A 16,110-nucleotide genomic window follows, 5' to 3' on the forward strand; every position below is an offset into this window, starting at 1 on the left:
AACCAATAAATTCCTTTTTAGAAGTTATTAAATATAGTTCCCTGTGCTATTCACCAGGACCTTATTTTCTGGCAGGTTTCTTCTCATGTGAAATGTACGTTGGCTGTGTAACCCAGCCACTGCACTCACAGGTATTTACCCAAGTGAAATGGAAACTTAGTTCCACACAAAAACCTGCCCATGAATGTTTATAGCAGCTTTACTCATAATCACCGAAAACTGGAAACAACCCAAATGTCCATTAACTGGTGAGTGGCTAAATTGTGGCGCATCCATACCACGAACCACCACTCAGCAGTAAAAAGGGACGACTTACTGACACGCTTGGCAACCCAGTGGGACTCACGCACACAAAAGGTGACACGCTGCCTGGGGCTGTGTGCGTGCTGTTTTGGAAAAGACAAGACTACAGGGACAGAAAACATTGCTGGTTGCCTGGAGGTTGGGGGAGAGGATTGGCTACAACGGGCACAGGGAAATTCGAGGCTGATGGAAATATTCTGTATCTTGATCAGGATGGTGGTTACAGGACGGTATTCGTTTGTCAAACCTCAAAGAACTATACCCTTGAATGCAGTCTGCACCTTGATAAGCCTGACATTGCCAAAGACCCTAGGCTCAAGGATGTTCCCATCTCATGGGTGTGGCCACGGGTCTCTGAGGGTCTCCTGCTCGCTGCATTTCTCTCTCTGTCTGTTTTCTGTGTTTCCTTCTATTTTAAGATGACCTGGGGGAGGTACCTTTGTGTCTGTTAAATGACATCATCTTTCCTTTTCACTGGCCTCTTCAATCTTCCAGCTCCTATCTGGACATGGTCAAGGTCGCTGTTTTTCGCTATCACTTCTGGTTTGTGCTTTGCCTGGTGTTTCTTGCGGGAATGACACGGATCCACATCCTGAATGTTGGGTACCTGGCGGCCTTTGGATATTTCATGCTGCAAGGGAGCCATCTCCTCCTGCAGCCGGCAAAGACCATCCTCCAGCCGTGGGACTGCCTGGTCGCCTACTCGGCGCTGGTGGTTGCTGTGAAGACTTTCCTTTCGGTATGGGATAGTCCCTCTCTCAAGGCTGCTCTTTGTTTTCCTAGCCTGACTGTCTTAATACCCTAAAAAAGGTACTGCCAAAACCAACAGTCATCTTAAAAGGCCTTTTTCAAAGATATGTTTACCAAAGGTGGAAAGAGGTAAAACGATCCGCCGTGTGTCACGCACGATGCTGCCGTGCTTTGGGGAGTAGCTTTTGATGTTGAAGAGCTCTGAACCCAAGGAAATCAAGAAGGGAAGGGGAGGACACGCAACAGAAAACATGCTTTATGGTCTAGCTAATCACCTTAGACGATGCTCCAGAGAACCTGTGTTCATTGCGCGGGACCGTGCTCACATTTCAAAGGGAGAAGTGCAATAACACAGAACGGCGGAGATTAATGCAGCAGTGTGAGGGCTAGGAAAGTCATAGGTCTGAAACTGGAAGGGGCCTCCCTCCCTGCCTCCGTCTTGGGTTGGTAGAACTTAAGGCTTCCACACAAGAGATGCAGACAGAGAAGTACCAGAAGAGGCCAGTCCAGTACCACCCCCTGGTCTAGCAGACCCTGGGAGCCCTGTCTCCAGATCCCAGTGCTGGTTGTTTGTCTGACTGGCTGTGCCTCGGGCACAACTCGCAACCCAGGGACACATTAGGACTTTGCTCAGCAGAATGGAGTCATTCTTTGGAGGTCTACAAGCCTCAGGTCATCCTTAAGAATATTGGTCCTCATTGGCTTGAAAAGTTCCAAGTGATTGCCTATGAAACAAACCAGCTTTTACTGGAATGGTGATAATCATCACCTCAGTTTATCTTATTGCATCTCCATGGCCACAGTGGGGATACCACCGTGTCCTTTCCTGTCATACATCTTAGGACTTCATCCTCCTAATGGCTCGTAGGTCTTCCTTATAAAATCACAGGTTGTGAGAGTGGGAAGGAGTCTCCAGAGATGACATGGTGACTTTGCAGATGAGAACATGGGGAATCATGGGAGGGAAGGGCAGTGATCCACTCGGGGCCACCCCGTTGCTCATGGCCGCTGGACTGCTGTCGCTGGGTTCCTATTGACGTGGAAGAAGCTTCCATGGCCTCTGGGCTAACCCCTCCTTGTGTTCTTGGGAAGAAGCATGATTAGACCTCCCAGGCTGGATGGCCAAATGCTGCTCTTCTCGGGGACCAGCGCATTGGATGTTACAACTAGGGAGACAAATGGTAGATGACACTGAACAGCAAATCCACGCTGGGAATGGAGCAGGCAGCATGTCTTTCCTCCTCTCTCGCAGGTCGGCGCGTGCGTGTACCTGGAGGCCTTACTCAAATCACACTGCTGGCTGGTCCACACTTTTGGCCTATCCTGCACGGTCCCAGGTTACCAGTTAGGTAAGTGCCGCCAACCCCCTCCCACCCCCAGTCCAGCACAGCCCATGCAGAGCCCACATGTGTCATCAGAACAGGAAGATGGAAGGCACAGAAGAGTGGAGAGAATTGCACAATGGCCACCCACCCCTGCCCGAGATCTAACAGTGCCTTCTGCCATCTTTGGCCCACCTGTGTGTGGGTGTATGTACATTTCTTTTGTGAAATTGCCAGAAGGAATGGGGGCATACACCAAGACGTTCTCCTGCAGAACCAGGTTCTCATCAGCTCATCCTGAGAAAACCAGCTCCTGTCCCCCAGTCACCTAATGCCCAGCCTACGTGCCAATGACCCCAGTCACTCCTTACTGGGTCCTGACAGCTATTTATTATTATTATTGTGTTATCTGGACTCCAGATCCAGTCCAGGTTCAGGGCTGTGATTGACTGCTTTGCCAGACCACTCTCTGATGGGAGATGGAGGAGACCCCAGTAGAAATTAGGAGACCTCCATTCTCTCGGAGAAAAGCCAGGCACCAGATGAAAAGCAGAGAGAGAGAGCAGGGTGGTTCTGCCTTGCACCCTCAAGCTGAGTTAAGGGCATGGTGCCCTCCAGTCTGTGGCCCTGGGCTTTGGGGGCAATTCCAGGTCTGTGCCAACAGCACTTCCGTGGGGTTTGCGAAACCCCAGCCACGGTGCTGACTCCTGGGCTTCGGGCCTGTTTGGAGAGGGAGGAGACCTGGGTTCTGCCCGACTGGAGCTGTCACCGGTCTCCTTTTATGAATGGAGGGGAAGGAGAAATGTGTTTGTTTTAACTGTTGCCTCTGAGTGACATCCTGGCCTCGGCTCTCCCTCTGTCTCTCTCAGTTGGTCAAAAAAAAACATGTGAGATCACATTTCTCATCTTTCATGAACAAGCTTGGAGCTTCAGGTCTTAGTGCCATGGCCATGGGGAGTAGGTTTCTGGAGGTCCCAGCAAGGCTGAGATGGGGGGGCGGTTGGCTCTCAAGTCCTGTGGATTACCGGTCCCCCTCACTGTCAGCTCCGCTGCTCACCTTGGGCTCTGCCTGGGTCCCCTCAGGGAATAGGGAAAGGAGGGCCTGAGGCTCCAGGGAGGGGCTGGTGCAGATGGAGGGCCTCACCTCCTGGCTTCCTGAGAAAATCACCAGTGGGGGCAGGAAGGGGAGGAAAGGACAGAAGAAGTCACCAGGAAGCAGAGCAGGCTTTGCCCACAGGCTGATGCCCGGGCTCCTCCCCTGGCCATCAGACTCCTGGTTTCTCCTGTCTTCCATGCAGCCATCCCCGAGGACGAAGCCTGTGAACCCCCAGAAAAGGAGGCGGGGATCCTGTGGGACGCCGTGTGTCTCACCTTCCTGCTCATCCAGCGACGGATCTTCCTGAGTTATTACCACCTTTACGTGGTGGCTGATCTGGAAGCTGCTCAAGCCTTAGCATCCAGGTACCAGGAAAGCCAGGAGGAAGACCTCAGCTGTCAGGGGCTCAACCAGACACAAAGGAAGCTTTAGCTGAAGGATCGCCACCCTTTAGAACTCACAGAACCCTCAGACCATCTCATCTCACCCCTCCCCTCAGCAGAGGAAGAGCTGACACTCAGAGTGGGTCCCCTGCCTGGTGATGCAGTCCCTCCAACACATGCTCCTTCCTGCCAAGTCTGGGGTTCGATCCTGGTCAAATTATGCAGGGCCATGAGATCTTAGGAGGTCTCTTACTGACTTGTAAACACAGAGGCGGGACAAGGGCAAAGGACCAGCTCTCTTTGCCAACAGTAACCCCAAGTCTGTAAGGGACCAAGTTCAGCTCAGGGTCGAAGGAGGAGGTTGGTGGACTTCTGTGAAGAACCAGCCCTGCCCTGCAGAGGTTCAGGGCTTCCAGAACTTCTCTGGGCAGCCCTGCCACCCCAGTCTCAGGCTCCTGCCCTGGTTTACATGTCTGTTTGGCCAGCTTGCCTGACAGCCCCTTCTAGTGTGGGTTCCTCATCTGATACAAACTGATCATCCACCAGCCCTAGGGTGCTCGCCTGCAATGATGGGAGCCTTACCTGTGCCACTCCCAGGGAAGGGACAGACTCAATTCCAAGGGGTCCCCCACTGTTTCCAGGGTACAGGCCTGAATTCAGATGTACCTTGAGCACGCTCTCCTCTCAAACTCCACTTAGCCTCTCATCCTGAAATCCCGTTAGAGCATGGCCCATCCTCAGGCAAGTTGCAAGCATCCACTCCCATACAAAACCTCCATGGTTTGTTGGGGGTTCTGTCCTCAATCTGTTGAGCTGAATTTGGTCTTGATGCTCTGGAGGTTTATGCTCTTTGGGGAGAAAGGAGAAAAAAAAACCCTTTTGCACAGCTGGCTGGACACATCTTGTTTTATGAATTGACATATGGTTGACACATTTCACCTCGAATTTTAGTGCAAAACCTGACATTGATAGTGACGTTTTACCAACAGAATCTACAAAGATTCTCTATAAGACACTAATAAGATTATATCTATCTTATATATATATATCCTTTATCTTATGTATCTTGGAAGATACATAAGATACTTAAAATACATACAAGATGATTTCTTAAATGTATTTCTTTGCCCACACAGGGGTGCTGAGCTCTTGGCACTGTCCTTGAGGGAGGCGTTGGAGCACAGTGAGGAAGACAAGAAAAAATGCCTATGGGTCATCACGAGGCAGTTATGCTGGCTTTTCTTTCTTCATCCTGGAAGCATGGCCCTTCCAAAGGAGATGCCATCTTATCGCTTATTTCTTTCTTTGTTACAGACTTCTTTCTCTTTCTTTCTTTCCCTTATTTTTGAATTTCTCCAAGAAAAAAAGCTTAAGACCTGAGATGCGCCATTGTTCAGCTTATGGGGCACTAACGAGCCGTGAATGTGGGTCAATCAGTGGATGGAGGTGGCAGAAATTGCAGGCTGATTCTTCCAACCTGAAAACAAAGGCAGGGCTCTTGAGTGTGATGAGAACATGAGTTTCTCTTGGAAAGATCCATCACTTAATGTAATTTTTAGATGAGGAAGAGACACTTTGAACTCTTGATAGCTCAGACTTTCTGCTTTGGCTAAAGTCATTGTTCCCCAAAAAGGTCATTTGCTTTCTTTGCTCTGAGCCTTGATTCAAACTGTCCCTGGCTAAGAGGGGCCACCTGCTACTCTGCTTAAGCCATCCATCTTCCAGTGCTCTACAATGCACACACCCCAGGTGGTACCCAGGAAGATTTTGGTGGTCATTCATGTATGTATTTTTCATTTAAAGGCTACATCATTTATTTTGATGCACTTTGGAAGCGGAGAGGGGAACATCTAGACCACTCGTTGAGTGACTTTAAGGATCGCTTAGGGTAATGTCAAGTTGTAAAAGTGACTTCACTATAATCAACTTTAAAAATTATATAATATTGGAGAAGTCATGACATGCGCATGATGAAGTTGGCAGAGTTCTTTCTGTTTTGTTGCCTGCTTAAGTCTGAATTCTCAGGCTATCTGAGTCCACCAAGACCCCCCAGCCCCAGTCCCTCAGCTGCCTAGCTGTTGTCTGGGGCTAGCAAACCCCGCTTGAGATGCTGCCCTGTTTTCTGGAGTGGAGAGCAGTCAGCCCCTGTGCATCCCACTGTGGATCCCAGGCAGCACTGGGAGCAGGATCCCATCCATCTGGGTGCCCAAGATGCTGGCTGTTGGGTGGGGCGGGGGTGTCGCCTCTTAAGTCGGGAAAGATGGGAGGGGACATCTAGGCAGTTCTTCCTCTGTCTCAGGCTTAGGGGCAAAGCCAAGCAAAATGGCAAAAATGTTTTGACCGCAGGAGAAGAAAACGGCCTTCTCTGTGTATCTTCAATTGCCAGGATTGAGAAGATCAAAGCAAAGCAAAGGAAAGTTGCTGCTTTGCAGCGAGGCAGCAGGAGGCCTGCTTCCCCGGTGGTTAGTGTGAGCTGTTTGCCCCGGGAGGTCGCTGCCACAGGGCTTAGCGCTCCAGGTGAGCTCCGGACATGACCTGCCTCCCCCCACCCCCAGCTTGAAACAAGGATGTTACACTGAGCCCTCTGCCATCAGCGCCACCAACTCTCCCGCCCCCTCCTGCTCCAAGCCAGCAAGAAAACGGGTCTTTCCCTTCGGACCTGAGGTGTTAGAGTTGCCTTTTTGTCTGATGCATCTGAAGAGTTTAGAATCAGAACGGTGCTCTGAGGTGAAATTCTGAACTCCGACTGAAGTCCCAGAAAGGATCCCTCTCTGTTTGCAGAGTGAAAACACATCTGACAGGCCCTGACTCCCTGGATATCCATGGATTACTTACTTAAACAGTATTTTCTTCTTTTCAGTTTTGAGATTTTTTTTTCCCCTTCAGAAAACGAGTTCCTCAAAGGGCCAGTGGCTAAAGACAAAAGTCGTTTCATTTTTTACTGGTCAGGAAATAAATAAAATATCCTTCAAAAAGTTGTTCTTTTTCAATTGGACTGGATTTGCTCTTCCTTTCAGCTGAACAAGTTGAAGGGAACAGTGTCATCGCCTGGCTACCAACCTCTGAGATGACTGGGTTTTATCTGGCAATTCATATGCAGGGTGTCATCTATGGGTCAACCTTCCTAATTGGGGGACACACTGTCTGAATTAGTGACAAAACTGAATTACAGTGCTTTTAAGAAAAGAGATTCCATTTTAGTGCTTTCGAGTTCCTGAAACCGTTAGAACTGGTCTCCTCAAGGACCTTCCAGCACAGACCTCCATGGGAATCTCCTTGAAGCAGAGGAAAGAAGAGGTTGTCAGCTTATGTGCTAGGCAATCTTGAAAACACGTATTACCTCCAGTCTCTTATATGTTTCCTTCTCAGATTTTATTTGCACCAAATGATTTGTTCATAGGAATCATTTTGTAAGGATGGGGGAGGGCAGTCAGCAAACACTCAGTAAGGTGATGTTGATTTCTTCCGTAGACATTTCAGCCCGGGACCTTTTTGGAATGACCACAATGTGTTCCAGGGTGGGAACGGCTGATGGATTTGGGTTTCTTTCATCTTTATTTAGATGGTCTTAGTACGACAGAAAATGAAGAGGAGAAAAAATGGTGGCAGCCTTGGACGAAGCATCCTTCCCGTAAGCTGGGACTGTTAACAGCTGCCTGGAGCATGGCCCTTCAGGACTCTGAGAAGTGGGGATGGGGGGGCCACTAGGTTCGAGGGTTCCCTGAAACAGGTCCATTCCCTAGGACAAGTCTGTCATTTGAGGCAACAAGGTTGTGGCGAGGAGGCAGGCAGATGGCTCACGCCGTCTGCCCCATAAGGACACGAGAGGTTGTGTGCTTGTGTCTTTGGGGATAGTGGAGGAGCAGGGTCCTCTCCATCTACCAGGGTGGCAGGTGAGCTGGCCATGGATGATATGGGACAAGACTCATGGAGTGTGTGCAGCTGAGGAAGATGGGAGATTGCAGATTCCGTGGCTAACAAGGGAGATTGATGGTGAGGGGAGACAGAAATCCACAGGCGTCTAATGTGAAATGTCAATACTAATACATAATTTAAATTCAGTTAGGGAATGAGATATATCTGTTTTGACAGCCTTCCCTTCTGTGGTAGAATGTGCCAGAAGGGAGGAAACCCCACACGTAAAATAACCCAGTGCCCATCAGGTCATTGAGATGCCCAGCATGTCTCAGGCTGGGCCGGGCTTATAGTGAGGTCTGCGGGCAATGGGGCAGGAGGGCGTGTCTTCCAGAGTCTTTTTGTGGACATGCTTTGCAGTGCTCCAGGATGGCAGCTACACCTTCTTTGAGACTGACAGCGAGGAAGAGGAGCCGCAAGAAGGAAGCGAGGCAGAAATAACAGATCGTCAGCCAAAGCCCAGAACAGCTTTCCAGGTAAGTTTTCTTTGCCTTGGACTGAAGCTAATGCTGGTGAAGTAGACACATTCTGTGGGCTGAGTGGTCCTCACTGAGGATGCTCTTGCTTTAGAAGCCTCCATGGGTGCCCATGGCATGGCTGGACCTGCATGTGGTGGAGCAGACTATGCAGAACAACGACCTGAGCTTAGCTTGAGCCCAAGTTCATTTGGATCCCTCTGGGAGATGTCCCATTATAAAAAGAACAACAGGTACCTCAGAGGCCCATGGCTCTGGATGCTGGGTGCTTGTTTACATGTGATGAGGCAGTGACTCTGAGGGTCTCTATTTCCCTGTAGGGGCTCCCTGCTGACTACTGGGGAAAAGTGGTGGGCTCATGGGGAAGCCAGTCAACTAGTCCTTCTGTATCAAATTGCTGAACTAGTCCTCTTGGTATAAATTACTCCTGTTATGGGCACATGCAAAACCAAGTGAAGAACAGGGGTGCTCATTTGGAGATGTCAACCAATATTTGGGGGTATTTCAGGAAAAGGGATAAGTTATTTGAAGACATGTCTTAATTTTCTTTACCATGCCTACACATGTGTGTCTCTGTTGCAGCCTATTGTTTAGAGTTTTTCCTTAAGCGTGCATTTTAGTTGAAAGTTACTTGGAAAAACATTGAAGGGAGAGCAAAGAATTCCATATATTACTTACTCTTTGCTCCTGTCTTAAGGAATCCATTTTTCAATTTTTTTGTAAAACTAGAACTACTTAAAGCAGACACAAGAAAGGCTGTCACCCACTTTAGCCTTTATACCAAGCAGCACTGACTTTTCCAGGAACAAGGAAGGAGATCATCCAGCAAAATTCCGTTTGGGTTTGACTTTGATGTTCTGATGTCTAGATGCAACTTTAAACATCTTTTAAATTCACAAACTGCTCCTAAGAGCCTTTCCTCTTCTAAGAGGAAATTACTTGGAACAAATATGACATTGATTTTCCATCTCCCTTGATTAGTCTCATTTGGTCTGATTTTTATTATTTAAGGCTTACCGACAACGAGAATATACAGTTAGTGATGGTTCTAATTAGATTTTGTGACCTTTAAAGAAGAAAAGGAGGGTCTGGGCCTGGAACTGCTGGAGCACACAGCCAGGTTTACGACTGTCTCCCTGCAGCTCGCCTACAAAGCCTGGACTGACGGTGCCGTGTGCGCTCTCCGGATGAGGATGGAGGATGAATGGGGGATGGGAAACCCCGAGTGGGATGAAGAGGGGCTCCGGCGGCGCCACAGTGGAGGTACTACTGTCGACGGCAAAGCAGGGTTTGTGTGGTAACTTGGATCAACAGATGGTCGACTAGGAAACACTGGCGTCAAACAGTTCTGGCTGGTGACTGGGTCCATTGACAGCAAGTGGAGTGTGGAGGGAAGATGAGGTCATGGGTGCATATAGGAGCCTAGGGGAACTTTTATACATGCTGATGATGAAGCGAGTGCCTTATGGAGGTGTCCACACCGCTTGGACAATGGTATATTTGCTGACGGGCCAACTGGTTATTCTGAGATATGGGGGGGGGGGCGGGGGTGGTGGTGGAGAATCTGCATTTTTCCAAGTGTGTTTTCCATAATGGCTTGAGATTTGGAACGCATCAATCAGACCCAGGGAGAGAGAAATATGTGGTCTGTCCGGTGTCCAATCTTTCCTAAGTGAGGCATTCACTGGCGGTAAGCCCTGGACCCTAACAAGTAGTGGTCAGCAGCCAATACAAATTTGAAAGGCCTTCCTCTCTAGGTGGACCTGCTTTGCTGAGCGTCTGCAAATGAAGACCAGCTGATTTGACATTAGGGCCTGTAGAGTCCCACTGACCCCAGTAAAGGGCCCACGAGTGATGCGTGTTTCAGGAGGACTATAATTTCCACACTCCCATCATCATGTCCACCTTAGACACACAGACACCCCCATGGGGATGTAACAAACATTTACAAAAAAACATCAATCGAAAACAGACAGGACAATCCAGGCTATTTTTTTTTTTTTTTGGTGACTCAGGAGGTGAGAGACTGGCAACTCATGAGACTGAAGCTGAAGCCAGAGCAGAAAATTCAGATGAATCTGGTAGGTATGGTTGTCCTGCCGTATTCAAAACAGAAAGAAAAAAAAAACTATAGGAGGGGAAACCATGTCATGGATCAGGGTTGATATCAGACAGCCTCACTCAGAGATGAAAGGCCAGTTAAAGAGGGTGATGAAGTGCTTAAATGCCTTGCTCAAGGGCCCTGAGCTGGATCGGGGCTGGGACCACCTCAGCACAAAGCCAGCTCCTCCACCTCCCGTCAAGGGATGTTCTTGTCTTCCAGCTCATCCCATGGGCAGGACATCCTTTCCATTCCTCCCTATCCCTTGTCTCTAATGGCCATTCCTTCAAAGCAAGTCTGGGTGGCCTGCAATCAGACCCACTCCCACCCCATGCGCTCAGATTCCCTCCCACCCACCTCCCCTTCACTTCTCTGGTCCTCGGTTTCTCTGTGAAAGGAAGACAGTAAGAGACCATGAGCAAGAGGGATGCTGTAGGATTGAAGGGCTGAACCATAAGATCACATCAGTTCCTGGTACACACTAAGTGCCTAACTCGTGCTAGCTATTCAGAATGCTGGGTAAAGACCCTGATGCTGGGAAAGATTGAGGGCAGGAGGAGATGGGGACAACAAAGGATGAGATGGCTGGATGGCATCACTGAATCAATGGACATAAGTCTGAGCAAACTCTGAGAGATAGGGAAGGACAGGGAAGTCTGGTGTGCTGCAGTCCATGACTCGCAAAGAGTCGGACATGACTTACTGACTGAACATTCAGAATGCAAACGATAACAGTGTGGTCCTGTCCTCTGAGGGTGCTCAGAGACAGTCACTCTCAGGCCCCCCCTGGTGCCCGTCTGCTTAACCCGGGGCCCCCACTTTGGACGAGAATCCATGACGTCTAGGGAAATTCTTCCCATGAGGCAGCCCCCTCAAGGTTTAGTTGATGGACTGGATGGAGTTTATTGTCTTGTCGCTCCGAGGCAAGTTGGCAAAAAGAAACATCGATGGTCTCCGTGGGGTTTCACGGGCAGTGTGTGTGTGATTCCTGCTCTCTCTCCACAGGAAGCCTGGCCCGGAGGCTCGTCACTGTGGCCCAGTTGTGCGGGGTCCTGGGACAGGTGTTGTTGGACGATGTCACCGAAGCCCTGCGTGCGCTGGGCGGGGACAGTGCCCGGGTGTCCGGGGCCCTGCGGGTGTTGCGTCACGGCTGGTGGCGAGCTGTCACTCAGGCAAGCTTGGCACCTCTCGCCGTATCAATTGCCTTTAATTATTCCTCGAGGACAAGCCCCTCCATCGCTGACTCATGATTTATGCCTCGCATTAGCTCCTGCCATCCACCCTCCCTGCTGGTTTGGACCGCTGTGGCGGCCGGTGGGGGGAGGGACGCGGTGCTCTGCAACCTGAGTTCAGAACTCCCAGAGGGGCTTTAGGGCCCCTTGGTGGTCCCGGCTCCAGTCCTGAGATGCAGACTGTGAGGAACTGTGTTCCATCCCTTTCCTGTCATGCAAAGTACACCCACTAGCTCCCTCCCGGACTTCCCCCTCCTTATCCACATCTGCTTCCCTCTCTTTTTTCCTTTTCTTTTTGGCTGCTTCTCACATCATGTAGAATCTTAGTTTTCCTGATGTAAGTCATGCCCCCTGTATTATAAGCAGGGAGTCTTAACCAGCGAACTGCCAGGGAAGTCCCTCTTTTTTTCCTTTGTATGACGAAACTCTGACATTTCTCTGTAGGGGAAGAAAGCCACCACAGAGGACATTCTGAGAGGCTGTCATGCCCACTTGCAAGAGTGCCCGTGCGCAGCCCCAGCCAGGAGGGAAGAGAGGCCGGAGGGGCATCCAGAAGGCAAAGGGTTATCTGAGTCTCACCCGGAAGACGCCCGATCGCCTCGAGAAATGAAACAGGGCCCGGCCCCAGAGGATCCTCTCAGAAACACCTGCAGGTCCAGGCAAGACCCCCCCGAGGAGGCATTGGAAGACCCCCTGAGGCAGGGAGCAGGTTGCCCTCAGCCCCGAGGAGCTGCCCTGCCCCAGGACGACCCCAGGTGCCAGGGGCCCCCAGTGAAACCTCGGTCTCCCCAAAAGTCAAGACCTTGTGTTTGGAGGGCTATAAAGGGATCATTTTCGCTAATGCCACAAAATTATACTCTGTGTCCAAACTACAGAGGCCCATGGCAGGTAGAGAAGTAATTTTCCTCAAATGCGAAGTGTGGCTTTCAGAGGGGCCCAGTGGATGTGGACAGGCCGCCTTATTCTGGGCATGTTCAGTGGGCCATGTGGGAGCTGTGATCTTGTGGACGTGTCCCTTTAAAAATGTCACCTGGGAGGCCTGGGTGGAGCAGGTGCCACCTGCACATCTGACGGGAGGGGGCAGCGTTGGGGGGGATGCTCACCGAGGAACCTGAGGAAGCTCATCCCCTGACCATCTCAGCTGTGTCCCAGACACCAGGGGACAGACAAGGAGAGAGCCATGGTGATGGCTGCGTGGGCGGGGACAATGGCCATTCCCTGCGCTGACCCCTTTGCTGGGCTAGTCCTGAGTCATTTTGCTTCAGTTAAACCCCTTAGCTACCAAGAGCCCAGGGAGAAAGGTAAGAGTATTCTCCCCATTTGACACAAGGTGGAACTGAGGCTGGACAGAGCCCATGGCTCAAGATCACATGTGGCCGTGTTCTACCATCTCACCTGGACGTCCAGGTGCTGTGGATGCAGCCCTGACTGGCCCACCATCCCAGAAGGAACACCTCATCTTCCCTTCCCCCATCTTTCTCCACACACCCTCACCACTGTCCCAGGAGTCGGGGCTTCTCTCCCATCCTAGGCTCTCGCCCATCTGCTCCACTTTCTCCATGGGTTCTGTTCCCAGTTCCTTCCCCTCCACTCCCTTCAGCAACCCAGCAGGCTGCTGCAGGCTGCAGAAATCATACCCCTGCCCCTCGTCTCTTCACCACCAGACATCTTGAAAGGGCGGAGGGGCAGATGAGCCTTGTCCTTCCTCTCCGTCCCCTGTGTTTTTAACAGGACCCTCTGACTCCTGCAGCCTCCACTCTGTGGGCTTCTGCCCCACTGTCCCCTTCCTGTCCCTTCCTCAGCATGTGTCCTGAGCTCTAGTCCTGGGGTCCTACCTGCTTAGGAGCCATCTCTGACCTTGTAGAACTCAAGTTCATTACTTCCTTTCTCCACGGACTGGTGCCCCTCCCCCCCAGCTCCCAGCAAAGTCTCTGTTGGCAAAAGCCCTACTTGAAATCTCTGGCAAAACCTTCACAATCATCCAGCCTCTAGTGAAGCGTCCCAGGAGGACATGCCAGCGTCGTTCTTCTTCTTATTCATCATGTCCAGTAGGGGATGCGGCGCCCAAGGCTCTGTTTTGAAAATATCTCTCTGGATTCCACCTACAGCCCCTACTGTGTCCACTGTTCTGCTCTGACCATCATTGCTTCTAGCCTGCCCTACCAGCCTATCCTGCCCGCCACCAGCTCCTCCATCTGATGCACCCTTCACACCAACCTCAGCTCCCCCTAGCCTGCCCTTGACACCTCCTTCTTCACCCTTCCAAGGCTTTCCTGTCTCCTGCAGAATGAAATCCAGACTCTCAGCCTGGTTTGCAAGGCCCCTCGTGATCTGATGGCTCTAGTCCCCGGGCTCTGTTTTCTGAATTGCAAAGGATCTAATGCGTACATGGAATGTCCATTCTCCCTGCCTCTCTGCCTGGAGGGTTTGCCTCTTGTCCTTCAAGAGCCATCCCAGCCACCCCTCTGGGAAGCCTCCTGGCTCCCTGTCCTCCTCTGGACTTCCTCAACTCGTCAGAAGTGGCTCTCACCCAGACCCCCGGCCCCAGACCCATGCCCCTGGCTACATGAGCCCCATGAGGATAGGGGTCTGCCTTGTCCATCTCTGTGCCCCTGTGGCCCAACTCAAGGTCTACAACAATGGCCTTCCAGGGCCTGCTTGTTCAACCAAGCAATGCAGCCTTCATAAAAGATGCAGGAATAAATCTCAGACCATCCCCAGTGATTGCAAATTCCAGATGAAAGGAGTCTGGAATCCAAATTCATGAGGCCTTTAAAAAATTTTAGAATGTCCTTTGAAGCAAAAGCCCAATCAATTAGTCATCAAAAGTTTTTTAAAAATGATGTCTTTAGGGCCTACAGAGGTCACAGAGATGGTAAGGCACAGTAGCTAGGGGTCAGTCGGGAGGGAGGAAGGGTTGAGCAGGACCTCACCACTGGCAGGATGTCCCTCAAAGACAGTGGGCTGGCAAGTCCAAGACCTGCCACGCCCCGCTCCCGCCTGCCATCACCACCAACCATCCTGTTCTATCCCAGTCATTCAGAGACTCAAACAGACCAGCAGCTCCAGCAGAAAGTTCCTTTTAGGATGTTTCCAGCTAATGATCTGTAACTTAAAAGGCAAGAATTATCTGTAAATTGAGTCAGAGCCAAGCACATTTTTCTTGCTCAATGTGGCCGCCCAAATTGCTGTTCTTGGATCAGAAGGTGTTGCCCTCCACAGGCTAGGAAGCAAAGCAAGTGGTTCTTTGAACTTGATTACTTGCTTGAAAAGACTACTCAATAGAGAAATTGTGAGCAATAGAGGTTTTTTGTTTTTTTTTTCCCCCCAAATCACATATTTTCTTTAATGCATCTGGGGAGTGCGTGTTCAATAGGAAACTTTGTGGCTGAGCACTCTGGGAAAGTGGAAAATTGCTCCCAGTGTAGAGTTTGGGGAAACGCAGTTATCTTTTACCTACTGAATTTTCTCAAGACCCAGACATGCCTGCCCATCCAGGGCTGTGGGCCTATCTTTCCTGGACTTACAGCAAGGTACCTCCCTCCCTCTAGGCTGCCCCCGGAGGAGGACGAGCTAGAGCAGTCGGACAGGTTTTACCGGAGCCTGCCTCGCCTGGTGAAGCTAACTTTCGCCTTGCACCAGGCTGCTGTGGCCAAGTCTGAGACTCTGTGCTATCTCGTGATCATTCTCAACCACACGCTCTCGGCCTCCATCCTCTCCATGGTTCTCCCCATCCTGTCTTTCCTGTGGGCCATGCTTTCTGTCCCCAGGCCCTCCAAACGATTCTGGATGGCAGCAATCTATTACACAGAGGTAGGTGCCAAGGGGGCCCCCTGGCAGACCCAGCCCCTGCCAACGGATGGACACCCCACCTGCTGCCATTGTCACCAACGCATGTGTCTTTTTTTAAAATTTGAGTGTATTTATTTGGCTGCTCTGAGCTTTAGTTGCACATGTGGGATCTAGTTCCCTGACCAGGGATCGAACCCAGGCTGCCTGCATTGGGAGCACAGAGTCTTAGCCATTGGATAACCAGGGAAGTCCCCATCTCACACACTTCTGATGCAGCCTTGGGGGCAACACATCGAGTGCCGGTGTCAAGTGAGTGAGGGGGCTGGGGGAACCCAGAGAACAAATGGAACCCCTAATGTTCTGCTCCAGCACTCACACCAGCCCCAAAGAGCACTATAGCTTTTGAGAGTCAGATGCGGCTATGAATAGTGTTTCCATGCGCCGTCCATGTAATAGGTACACAATAAGCACGTGTGGATTTATCCCATCAGGCTCCGGCAATGCATGTTTACATTATTTTAATTTCTTGACATCTTGGATATAATTTACCACCAGCCTTGCTCTCTGCTGCACTTTTTGACTCAGATGCAACATTTGTAAACTTGAACACCGCCTGTCTGTGAAATTAATTAGTGCAAAAGTTAAGTACCTGTCATTAGGTTGTTTCTCCCATCACATAATTTTTATCAGCCTAGGAGGGGTGTGAATGATGGCTCCCTTGCCTCCCAGAGTCCCGGACA

At 50.6% G+C, this 16,110-nt stretch overlaps 1 protein-coding gene across 1 annotated transcript in view; it reads left to right on the forward strand.

The window, feature by feature from the left end:
* LOC122681095 (piezo-type mechanosensitive ion channel component 2-like) overlaps window positions 1-16,110 on the forward strand; it is an 88,546-nt gene that overhangs the window by 40,443 nt on the left and 31,993 nt on the right. Inside the window, exons 25-32 of the mRNA XM_043882814.1 lie at window positions 799-1,042; window positions 2,306-2,402; window positions 3,674-3,836; window positions 4,991-5,037; window positions 8,130-8,245; window positions 9,388-9,508; window positions 11,352-11,499; window positions 15,130-15,391. Coding sequence (XP_043738749.1) covers window positions 799-1,042; window positions 2,306-2,402; window positions 3,674-3,836; window positions 4,991-5,037; window positions 8,130-8,245; window positions 9,388-9,508; window positions 11,352-11,499; window positions 15,130-15,391 — 1,198 coding nt within the window. The remainder of the gene's footprint in view (window positions 1-798; window positions 1,043-2,305; window positions 2,403-3,673; window positions 3,837-4,990; window positions 5,038-8,129; window positions 8,246-9,387; window positions 9,509-11,351; window positions 11,500-15,129; window positions 15,392-16,110) is intronic.

Source organism: Cervus elaphus, chromosome 23, assembly GCF_910594005.1.
Source record: "Cervus elaphus chromosome 23, mCerEla1.1, whole genome shotgun sequence".
Classification (NCBI taxonomy): Eukaryota; Metazoa; Chordata; class Mammalia; order Artiodactyla; family Cervidae; genus Cervus; species Cervus elaphus.